Here is an 11616-nt window from a genome sequence, read left to right on the forward strand (position 1 = left end):
AATGGGATATCTGCATTGGATAACTAAATTCCAAGCTTATGGTAAACAAAATCATGAGTAAATATGAAAAACGAAGGACAGAGCGATGATGATCCCCATTCCCCATCAAAGCAAAAGGTTACTAGGGGTTTGGGAAATCCACATGCACACAGCAACAAAAGCTGAAAACTTTGATTCAAATGTATATAGTCACTTGATTTCATATGTATACACGAAAGCAAGTATGTATGTGTGTGTGTGGAGTGACATTGATAGCTACACAATCTTTCCAAAAGAAATTGGCATAAGAGAAATTAACCGACATTGGGTGTCTTTGTTCTTTATTCTTTTCTTTCTTTTTGTACCACTAATTACTACGAACAAAATTAGTTTATTAATTTGGTTTTAATTTACATATTTAAAAATAATTAGGGTGTTTGTAAATCAAAAGTGTTGCCTTGATAAATAATGTTTTTTTAATTATTCAATGCATCCAATTCGTCACAATATAATTCAAATTATGTACGGTTTATATGTAGTATATAGGCTTTGATTGGTAATCTGCAGAATTGCGGAATTGTGTTTTAGGCGTGAGTATGCAAGTATTTTACCAACCATAAAAATATTGTGGAATGAAAAGAAATGCAACTTGCGTTTTTGCGGACAAAAATATGAAGAAAATTTTCATTAAGGAGAAAAGTTAATTTTAGTTGATTATTGACTAAATCAACATCTTTATATTATTATAATAATACCATTTTAAAATTTTAAATAAATAGCAAAAAAATAAAAATAAATAGTTATGTTGTAAATAAAAATATACTATATTTTTTTATATTATTATAAGATGTCAATCTATTATTAAAAACATATTGAAAAATAAGCTAAATATTTGTAATACAAAGTAGATTATTTTAGATGAATATTTTAAAATTTTTAATAACTATTTTAATCTTTGATGTTTTTTTTTAATTTATTAAAGTAATTTAATCAATCTACTATGTATTCTGTTATTGCGTAATTTTTTTTTTTGCAACTTAATTAATTTTATCTACAACTTAACTATTTTTCCCACGGTTCTGCGATTAAGTGTTGTTTACCATATACACTGATCAACTTTGTTGGTCATAGAGGAAAGATAAAGATCTGGCCATCACCCTGAGTTGGCATCTAAAAGAGAAAGCTCTCTCCTAATTTCTCTCAGTCTCTTCTCTCTTTCTCCTCCCTCATTTTCTCTCTCTCTCTCTCTCTCTCTCTCTCTCTCTCTCTCTCTCTCTCTCTCTCTCTCTCTCTCTCTCTCTCTCTCTCTCTCTCTCTCTCTCTCTCTCTCTCTCTCTCTCTCTCTCTCTCTCTCTCTCTCTCTCTCTCTTTAAAAGATGAGGAAAGAAAAGGCAAAAAAGAGAAGGATAAGCATATATAGAAGGGGGTATAAACGCACTCCCATGTGTACACTTCTCCAGGAAGCTTCTCTTCTCCTTTTATTTGTTACGCCCCCACACTGGCCTCTAATTACGTTCTGTTTTTCCTATTTAGATTACACAATTTGTTTTGAGTGTCTCATAACCACCAAATTTCCACAGAATACTTATGAAATTGTACGAGATTATTTGGAACAGTGAGTGATCAATAGATTCAACACTTCAAAGTTAAGTAGAGAGCTTAAGAACCACAGTAAATATAAACATAAATAACATACATACCTCTTGTATTTCAATATGCATGGCAATAACACAAGGTGGCAAGTCACAAGTGAGGATGGTGGCGGACGGCAGACGTAGATGGATAATCTTACAAGCCAAGATTTATCATCATTTGTCACTTTGATAGCACCTTTCTCTATTCATTATTATTTCTCAAAAATAATTTTTTGCTAAAAATTTAGAACCGAATCTGAAGTTTAGAACATAAACATTTTCACGTTAATCTTAATAATTCTTTAGATAATTTAGAAGTCTTACTATTTAGTACCTATGTATAATATTCTTTAAAATTTGGAGATTAAAAATGAATGTTTCACCCTGTTGTGTCCAAAACCGACCATGGGCGAGATGTAGATTGTAAACTTAACTTGAATTCAAACCACCCTTGTGGTCCATGACATGTTCTGCTTCCACTTTTTGCTAGAAAATGAGTGAAACTTGACCTCTTAGCCCAAATATGAATTTATTGTCTTTTACTTTGCAGCTCAAATATGAATTTGGAAACACGTATACATCATCGATAAATAAACATGTCGTGTGGACTTTTCGTAAGCAAACATTTTTTAAATACGCACATGTTTTCGTTCCATTATTAATCAGCAAAAAATAAAGGACAATCTACATACAAATCTCAAACACTGATCACTAAAGATCACGATCTTCTGAGTCGTTGACCACGCATTTTATGCGAGATTGGGAAACTTGTCTATAAACAATATATACCACATACCATATTATATAATTTGCCAGGTACAAGTTGATTGTCACCTCTCAGAGAAAATTCAGCTGAAGAGAGCAACAATGGCGGATTCATCAGCACCATTCTTGCCCCATCTTGAAGACGACGAAGAAGAGACTTCCCCACCGTTGAACTTCGACAAGATCTTCGAACAAAGCTTGTCTGATTTCAACTTGTCACAGTTTCTACAAGTGATTATTGTCGGACTTGCTTTAACATTCGATGCACAACAGATATTCATCACCGTCTTCACAGATGCATACCCCACATGGCACTGTGTTGACCATAATGTGTGCACTCCCGCAACCACCGACATCTGTAAACTCCCTCGGTCAGCTTGGGATTGGGACGGCGGGTTCAAGGGTAAATCCGTCATTTCAGAGTTCAATCTCGAATGCTCGAGCTCCTTCCTTAGAAGTCTCCCTACGTCTGCTTTCTACATGGGTTCTATCGTTGGAGGGGTTTTCATGGCTATGATTCCAGACGGTTTCTTGGGGAGGAAGCAACTGCTTTTCTACACAACCCTAGCAATGTCGCTCACTGGAATCTCGATTTTCTTCTCCACCAGCATATGGAGCTACGCTTTCTTAAAGTTCGCCATCGGAGTCGCGCGTTCTCAGACCGGGACGTACGCGTTTAATCTCATAGGCGAGAGAGTCTCCACCAAATGAAGACCGAGAGCTACTATGGTACCATTTACTCTGTTTGTGTTAGGGTTTATGTCTCTCTCCGGAATCGCATTCCTTGTTAGACACGCTTCTTGGAGGTTTATCTATCTCTGCACATCTGTTCCAGCAGCTATCCACAGTGTTTTCATCTACTTCTTCGCTTTAGAGTCTCCACGTTGGCTTCATGTGCAAGGAAACAACAAAGAAGCTATTGAAGTGCTCAAAAGAATCTCACCTGGAAAGAGAGGTTACTTGGAGAAAGTATCGTCTAGGTTACCTTCAAAGGAAACCTTAGAGCAATCTCCAAGCAGCTCAATCATGGACTTGTTCATCAGAAGATGGGCTTTTCGAAGAATCATAGTTATTATGATCATAATGTTCGGTTTGGGAATGATGTATTACGGAGTTCCATTAGCGGTTAGAGACATAAAAGTGAACATCTATTTAAGTGAAGCTTTAAACGCAATGGTGGAGTTACCTACCTTTGTTATCACACCAATCTTGCTGGAGAAGTTCAATAGAAGAAGCTCTGTGCTTGTGAACTGCTTGGTCGGGGGAGCATTAGGAGTGTTCTGTTTCGTCTTGACCACGTTAGGGCGAACGAACATTGCTTTTGTCTTTGAGCTTTGTTCTTTCTTCTGCGCTAGGATCGGGTTTAACCTTATGGCGGTTTATATGATTGAGATGTTTCCAACGTGCGTGAGGAACTTTGCAACTACGATGCTTAGACAAGCGCTTGTAATAGGAGGAGCTTGTTGTCCGATCATTGCTTCGGTTGGAAGAAATGTTCCGTCCATCTCTTTTGCGGTTTCGGGTCTTGGGTTTTTTGCTTTGCTTCTTCCTGAGACTAAAGGGGCAGGTCTTTGTGATACAATGGATGAACAAGAGCAGAGTGACCAAGCCATGAAGAGTAGCCATGTTAGTTGCTAAAAATGTTACACTAAACTCTGTCGTGTTACACTATAGATGTAACCAAACCTACCGGTTCAGCTCCGATTGATAAAACCATATTTTATTTTCTGTCGATATTTCATATGTGAAAGTGAAACCTACAATGTTATATCTTAATAAATGGAACTATTTCGATAATTCTAGGTTTTCTAGCAGACATCTCTCATTGTTATTCTCACGTATCGTTAGAGCATGATTAACCACGATCACGGGTTCTTAAATCATACTTTTTTTTACACTTTTCGGATAAAAGGTGTCTGTTATATATCTTATTTAAAAAACGGTTCAAAAGCCAAGAACCGTCTCTTAATTAAAACTAGAAACCCTAGTTAAAAGACCGGAAAATATATATATTAGTAATTTAGAAAAAAAATTGGTTATTATCAGGTCTCAACACCATCAACTACATAAATTCTAAACCAGAGGTTCTAAACCAGAGCAAGTGGCCATTCGAATTTATACACTTTCGAAATTTGTCTGTAACACGTTTTCAGTTGAACTAATGAAATTTTAATATATTTAATTATATTTTCTACATTTTTTTTATTTTTTGTTTAAAATGAGAAGTTTTTTTTTTGTAATAAATGTGGTGGTAAAAAACTCTGTTCGGGAACGCGCTAGTCGGGCGGTCGGGTTGGGCTTAGCACCTAAAGAGAAAATCGGGGATTAATCGAAAATTAAGCGGGGCAAAAATTTTAGATTGTTTACTATGTTATAAAACATATTAATCTTTAATTGTGTATAACATTAATACATTTTCATGTTTAAAATTATATAAAACACATAAATAGAATATATAAACTTAATATAGTGTAATTTTCATCAAAATTATGAATATAAATGATATTTATAAAATTTAGATCAAATAAATAAATAAAAATATTATTAAAAATAAATAAAAATAAAAAATAGATTAGACGGCTAGGCAGTCATTTAGGCGGTTTAGGCGAAAAAAATCGGATATCCAATTTTTTTAACCGATTTGGCAGAAAAAAAAACAATCTCACTAAAATCGGATATTCCTCTGGCTTTTTTAGAACAGGGGTAAAAAATGATGTTATGGATACATCATAAGTAAGATTGCTTTTTTTTTAGTAAAACTGAAATAATATGGTGTTCCTGATCCAAAACAAATTAAGAATGGTGTTGTAACGTTGTTATCACAAACTAGAGGGAGTGAAAAATAATTTATAGTATAAACTAATAAGGTAAACACTGAAGCTTAAGAAACAACCGGGCGAATATACAAATTATATAGAAATATAGGACTTTGTTCGCATATACGCCAAAGTACAAACCTGTAAGTCAAGAACCCTAGTAGAAACCAAACCAGTGTCTCGGAGAGAGAAAACGATGTCGTTTCTGTACGAGAAGAGCAACGCATGGAGATGGCTAGTGAGGAAGACGCGAGATTCAAGACCCTTCTTCTTCACATTCGCTACTGTATGCGGCGTCATTCCCGGAATAATCGGCTATGGTGTTATGCAGTTCACCAATTCCACTAACCCGGAGCTCGAGGCCCGTCTCCGACAATCCGCCCGACCCGAAACCACCGTACGTACTTGCTTAGTTTTATCTATCCTAATTGTTCTGTAAAGGCTCGCCCTTTAAGCATCTTCATTTTAGGTTTTTTTTCCCCTCTAATTATGATAGCTGTTCGGTAATAGAAACATGTAATTTGTCTTGTCGGAAAGGTAGTTTATTTTTGAGCTTTATGGTTACAGTTTGGTCTCTAGAGAAGCCTTGCTGCGGTGTGAGTTTCACTTGAAAATGATTAGAACACATCTTGATGATTGTTGTGTCTCGCGCTTTCTTTACTGCTGCTTTGTAAAGCGCCATGGCGTTCATTGAGTCCTTTAAACCCAGTTGTTCTACGGTGAATAGGAGCTTTATGTATCTGAGTTTTCTTCCTCTGCTGGAGTGAAGTTTCTTGATCATAGCTCTGTGTGTTAATAATCTAAGGTTGATTTGTTTAATATGGTTTTTGTATGGTCAGATGATGGGTAAAGTAAACCAAGAGAGGCTAGCTGAATACCTCGGGGAGTTGAAACAGAAGCAAGACACCAACGACAGATACGTGGCTGCTCTAAAGGGAGAGACTCTTACCAGGAAGCCTTACCAAAGAATTCAACCTGTGCCAAAGCCAAATGACACGGCCACAACCAAACCTCAGTAATGATCATTTCTTAGAAGAAGCTATTGTAATGGATGCAAAGATGGCATGTTTCTTCATGTTTTTTTCTTCTTTTTGAATCTGGCATGCTTTGTGGTTTTTGAACTGGTGCAAGATTCAGTCACTTCAAACATTTTTTTTTGTGACAGTGAATAAAAAATGTAAAACCCATGTTTTGTACATTTCTAATCTTCACCATTCTTGTTTGCAAGCTAACATCTATAAGTACATAGGATATTTAAATGGTACAAGCTGATTCTGGAACAATGCAGAGACACTTGGTAAACCAAGCTGGAGAAAGACAGTATGTGCAAAGGCACTGATCACGTGTAAAGCCTTAGCCGGCTTGTGATCAGTACTCTGCAGATGGGACAGTTTGCTATCCTGGATCCGCAATCTCTACAAGTCTGCACAAAAAGAAAAAGAAATGCGAAGGTGAGTAAACTGTTCTTTTCATGAATGGGTTTGAGTAATAGGAAAACAATCAAGACTTCTTAGGTGACACTTACCATGTGACCGCAGCCAAAAGCCACATCTTTCCGGCTAGTCAGGCAAATTGGGCAACTCTGTTTTAACGAGAAACAATATCAGATGAGATTTGATTCGACAAGGAAGCAACAGAGTGCAAAAGTAAGCAAGTTTTAGGACCTGAGTATGTTCTTCTGATGCAGGTGATGCTAGTTCAGTACGAATAGTAGGTGTGTAAGGAGTAGGTGGTGGCCTCGGGTTTATTTTCTTAGCTAAGCCTGTTGTTTTCCTTTACAGATAAGAACAGCACAAGTAGTTTAAGACAGGAAAACAGAAAGACAGTAGTTATGTTCTGTCTCTTGGAGGATAATATCAAAGAGACAGTGAAGGGAGTACCCGAGTAAGCCGAGTTCGGTTGCTGCTTGATACTGAAAGGGAATCTCCATTAGAGCAGCAAGAGCAAATGCAGCTTCTTTGGCTGACTCTGATGAATCTCTCTTCATGATCTCTGTGAAATTCACAAACTTTGCAGAGAGCAGATCAAAATCAAAGAAAAGGGGATGGATACTGATGGAAATGAACTGAAAACTGGGAATGAGATGTTACCTGAAAGTTGTCGAACTCACGCTTAGGGATCTTGTCGTCGAACTTCCTCATGTCCTCCCATGGCCCGTCTCCAACACCGATTAAAACAATCGACAAAGCATACGAGCTGCAAGGTGAAATGAACTCTCTGGGATAATCAGCTTCTGAAAACAAAGTAGAAGAGAGCTGCAGAAAGGAAGAAGAAGCTATTGCATGTTGTTTCACCTCGCGTTAACAATGGCGTCGATAGTTGCTCTCTCTTGTTGACTGAGTTCTCCCTCGGCCTTATCAAACCCTCTCGTTACCTTCACATTCAGAACATGGCCTCATCATTAACCATTCATCCTGTGTTAATTTTTCTTTTTCTGTTAAAGAAGCTTTGAACCTTTACCTGCCCATCAGCGACAATCACCAGAACGTGAAACTGTCCGTTGTTCTTTTCAACAATGTCGACAGCAGCATCGATGAGCGGTCCATAAGACGTTGGCCCTTTTGGAACAAAAAGCTATTCAGAAGCTTGTGGTTTGGTAATGAAGATAAAGAGATTTAAGTTAAAGACCTGATAAAATCAAGTTAGGTGTGATTCTTTTGTAACATGCTAAGACCTCTTCGAATCCATGGCATGGAGAGTTGTCACTGTGGAAACTGAACACTTCCTCGTCATGGGTTGTTGCTGAATAATGGTGAAAGAAAATACGGTTAGTAAAGAACGAAGATGAGAGTGTTTTGGGAAAGAAAACTCACAGTCGCCAAAGCCGAAACAGGGGATGAGATTGTCTTCATCGAAAGGAGCCAACGTTTGTCCGATTACAAAGATTGCCTTTTCATATGGATTCTGAATTCTCCCTAGAGCATGAAGACTTTTTCCATTGAAAGATGTTTTGCCTGAATAAAGATAATCACTCTGTTACATTCAAATACATTGTGTAAATTATACAATAAGTTGTATTTTTTTTTTTGTATACTTTACCAGACCATTCGTTGCTCTTAGTGAAATCAATTCCAAGAATGAGATTAGATGATTCAAGACCAGCTTCTCTTAGAGCTTTCGATACCTTTTATAAAAACACTTAAGACTTCGAAGAACTCAGAGAACATGGAAGTAGCAGAAGCCATGTTGGTCAAAAGTCAAGTCAACGACAGAACTTGAGTTATAAAGGAAAGAAATGAACCTGGTCAAGGGAAGTGAAGCGGTCAGGGATGAGAGCGTACTTCTCCCTGGCGTTAATCTTGTCGGAAACTAAGATTGAAGGATCAGACGGTGATGGACGGCTTTTGCCTTTTCCACTTCCCATACCCGTAGACATCTCTCTTCTTCTTGTTCTTCTTCTTTGAGAAGGCTACTCTGAAAGACATCTAACTACTATTTTTATTAACTGTCATTTAATGCAGCACCAATTACTCTATCTTCTTCTGTTGTTTGTGAACCACTTATTGTTCGCTGCCCCCACATGACTGAACCAAGACCCAGGAAAGTTCAAAACTATTTGATATACACTGAAGGTCTTATTATTATATGGATAAGAGAATGACTTTGTGACCAATATATTCTTTGTGTTCACACCATGACGAACAAAAAAAATTGACAACCATTAGTAGCAAAACACAGTTTTGAATGAAAACAATAGGGGCTCTAATCATAGTTAGCATATAAACGGAGCATCCACAAAACTTTCACAACCATTAGTAGCAAAAACAGTTTTTAACACTGATTTATTATAAATTATGAAAATAATATATAACCGACAATTTTACATTTTAATAATGGTGCTCTTATTGTTAACTGCCCGCCCGCACATGAGTGAACCAATATCTAGGAAAATGACTTTGTGGCCAATATATTCTCTGTGTTCACACCATATCGAACAAAAAAATTGACAACCATCAGTAGCAAAAACAGTTTTGAATGAAAACAATAGTTAGCATATAAACGGAGCATCCACAAAACGGTCATTACAATACAACCCTGGTCTCTGAGTAAACCCTTGTTCTTTCAGCATCTCTCTTGCCCTCAAAACCAATTCCCTGTTAGTGATCTTATCTTTCTCCCCACCACCTTCCGACAAAACCATCTGAATCGCGTTGCTAAAAGCTCCATAAGCTTCTCCACTCTTCTTCACATCTGCTGATGTCTCATCCGTTTGACACCCACTCAACAGTATCCCTCTGTCTGGAACCAACCCCTTGCTTGATCCTCCTCTATAGATCTCACGACCACTCTCAACTAAACCACTTTGGTCTAGCTTGGTGAGCATCGCTTTTATGAACTTCTTCACCTTGGGACTCGCATCTTCACCAAACACATCGAAAAGGGTCGGTCTTATTTTCCCAATCTCGATGTTGTCTTTGCCAGTTTTCTCTTCGAGAACGTTGATGAAGCTCTCCATTGGCAGATACCTTGATTTGCCAACTTCGTATCTCGCTGTGATCTCAATCTTGTCTTGTTCTTCCTGAGATCTCCAGATCCCACAAAGCGCAAGAAACTTCATCAACACGCTATAAAAGAAGTTCCATATCTCGCGTTCGAAGAAGTAAGCTTTTGGTTCTTGGTTTCGGTTCTTATTGGTGCTCTCTCCGATATGCTCCTTCGCTCCATCGATGAGTCCACCACTGTGACAAGAATCTGATACGAACGTAAGCTTACATCCCGATGGAACTTGGTCCACTAAATCCCTGAAATCATCATCTGCATTGCAACACACAAGACGGTACACATTATTCTATCAATGTCCATTCAAAACAGAGTACTCTGTTTCTCTCTGTTTATGAACAGAGTTCTCTGTTTTTCCTTCAGAAACGGAGAACTAAATGTAAATGATCTGCTTACCAGGGATTGGATTCATGTCGCAAGGAACAATACACTCATCAAACCCCGTGTCATCCTCTTCCCCTTCTTCCAGTGGGACCCTCGTACCGTGTCCACTATAATGCACGAACAGAACATCACCGGGCTTAGCTGGCGTTATGAGTTCAGACAAGGCATTACGGATGTTTTTGCCTGTGGGTTGCGTGTAAGAATCGTCGGTGTCGATCAGCACCGTGATGTCTTTCTCGGAGAACCCGTACTGGTCAACGAGGCACTTGTGCATCCGGTGAACGTCGTTGACGCAGCCTTTTAGCTCTATCTTAGTCCCTGGGTAGTTGATCCCGATCAACACAGCTTTCTTCGCCATTGTTTTGTAATAACCTTCAAAGTTCTTTGCAAGGAAGAAAACTTTTGACTAGATCTAATGATCTGGAGATCAAAGATTATCGTTAAAATATTCGTTGTTGGGTGTTGTTTAGTGGACTACATGTTTGTTTATTCAATTGCAAGTCTTTTTCACGTGGGTTGAACTATTTGGAAAATAATAGTATTAGCCAACGGACACGGTATTAAAAAGTCACGAGCTGTAGTGATTTTCAAAAATATTATTTTTTGGATTATTTTTTTCCCGACGACATTAAAAATATTATTTTTTGTAATTATTATTATTTTTTATTTTATTTTAAAAACAGAATATAACTTGACAATGTTTATTTTATAAAAAATATCGAATTTAAAATAATGAAATCTTATTAGTTGGTGAATCTAGATGTTTACCTAAAGGGTGAACCTAGATGTTCACCTAAGAAGTGAACCCAAGAATAAGTCTTTTGAAAATAAATTTTGAACATAAATTTTCTTTTTTTTCTTTAACATTAACTTTCCATAGAATTTTCTTTTAACATTAATTTTCATAGATTTTAACGTAAAGAATTAAAGATTGTCATTAAAATATAGCATCGACATTATTGAGTGTTGTTATTGGACTTCATGATTTCATATTGGGAGTTTGAACTTTTTTTTTTGACAACTATATTTTAGAAACAAGTTTTAGAAATATACAGAGATGCACTCAAAAATGACTCAAACAGGTGAGGAGCCAAAATGGATAAAACTTAGCTGAAAACCACTAATCAGACAGGAACCATATCATTGTCAAAGTATTCTTGAGCCAAAAAGGATATCGCCTAGCTACATTATATTGGGAGTTTAATTTGTTAATAATATCAGTAAATTGTTTTTTTGAATCAAAATATCAGTAAATTGTTTTTTTTTCTTTGATCAAAATATCAGTAAATTGTTTACATAATAAATTCAGTAGCTTAAAAAAAAATAATTCAGTAGGCTTTTTTTGTTGGTAAACAAATAAAAAAAAAACACTAAGCTTTAACTTCTTACTATTGGTTCTCACCACGTGGAGATCTATATAAAATAAAAAATTGCAACTACGCCGACTGTGGGGATCGAACCCACGGCCACGGGATTAAAAGTCACGCGCTCTACCACTGAGCTAAGTCGGCTTAACGATTAGTTATCCGTACTAAACG

At 36.9% G+C, this 11616-nt stretch overlaps 5 protein-coding genes and 1 non-coding gene across 8 annotated transcripts; 3 read left to right on the forward strand and 3 right to left on the reverse strand.

Moving 5' to 3' along the window:
* The first annotated feature begins 1808 nt into the window (after positions 1–1808).
* On the forward strand, positions 1809–4106 carry LOC106355672 (organic cation/carnitine transporter 5-like). The gene has a single exon (XM_013795578.3). The coding sequence runs from the start codon at positions 2481–2483 to the stop codon at positions 3087–3089; it is 609 nt and encodes a 202-aa protein (XP_013651032.2). The 5' UTR covers positions 1809–2480; the 3' UTR covers positions 3090–4106.
* LOC125576169 (organic cation/carnitine transporter 5-like) lies at positions 3105–4016 on the forward strand. Its single transcript, XM_048735577.1, has one exon. It carries the CDS (start codon positions 3105–3107, stop codon positions 4014–4016), a length of 912 nt encoding a protein of 303 aa, XP_048591534.1.
* Positions 4107–5320: 1214 nt separating the features above from the next.
* On the forward strand, positions 5321–6392 carry BNAA07G20360D. Its single transcript, XM_013793167.3, has 2 exons — positions 5321–5591; positions 6034–6392. Exons 1-2 carry the CDS (start codon positions 5391–5393, stop codon positions 6211–6213), a joined length of 381 nt encoding a protein of 126 aa, XP_013648621.1. The 5' UTR covers positions 5321–5390; the 3' UTR covers positions 6214–6392.
* LOC106353410 (E3 ubiquitin-protein ligase RGLG4-like) lies at positions 6332–8675 on the reverse strand. The gene is made up of 11 exons (XM_013793165.3): positions 8436–8675; positions 8234–8318; positions 8008–8148; positions 7823–7936; positions 7655–7752; positions 7489–7568; positions 7285–7390; positions 7075–7202; positions 6859–6967; positions 6720–6776; positions 6332–6617 (listed from the first exon to the last, which is right to left on the reverse strand). The coding sequence occupies exons 1-11, from the start codon at positions 8568–8570 to the stop codon at positions 6534–6536; spliced, it is 1137 nt and encodes a 378-aa protein (XP_013648619.2). The 5' UTR covers positions 8571–8675; the 3' UTR covers positions 6332–6533.
* Positions 8090–10538, reverse strand: LOC106353411 (metacaspase-7-like). Of its 3 annotated transcripts, none has more exons than XR_007314624.1 (3): positions 10091–10538; positions 8234–9949; positions 8090–8148 (listed from the first exon to the last, which is right to left on the reverse strand). XR_007314624.1 is itself a non-coding variant. In XM_048735729.1 (2 exons), the coding sequence occupies exons 1-2, from the start codon at positions 10434–10436 to the stop codon at positions 9183–9185; spliced, it is 1113 nt and encodes a 370-aa protein (XP_048591686.1). In that variant the 5' UTR covers positions 10437–10538; the 3' UTR covers positions 8233–9182. The 3 variants fall into 3 exon arrangements, 1 of the variants encoding a protein (XP_048591686.1); XR_007314625.1 differs by lacking the exon at positions 8090–8148 and having other exon boundaries at positions 8233–8318; positions 8436–9949; XM_048735729.1 differs by lacking the exon at positions 8090–8148 and having other exon boundaries at positions 8233–9949.
* Positions 10539–11517: 979 nt separating this feature from the next.
* TRNAK-UUU lies at positions 11518–11589 on the reverse strand. Its single transcript has one exon. It is a non-coding gene; the product is annotated as a tRNA-Lys (tRNA).
* Positions 11590–11616: the final 27 nt, after the last annotated feature.

Source organism: Brassica napus, chromosome A7 (assembly GCF_020379485.1).
Source record: "Brassica napus cultivar Da-Ae chromosome A7, Da-Ae, whole genome shotgun sequence".
In the NCBI taxonomy this organism is placed as follows: Eukaryota; Viridiplantae; Streptophyta; class Magnoliopsida; order Brassicales; family Brassicaceae; genus Brassica; species Brassica napus.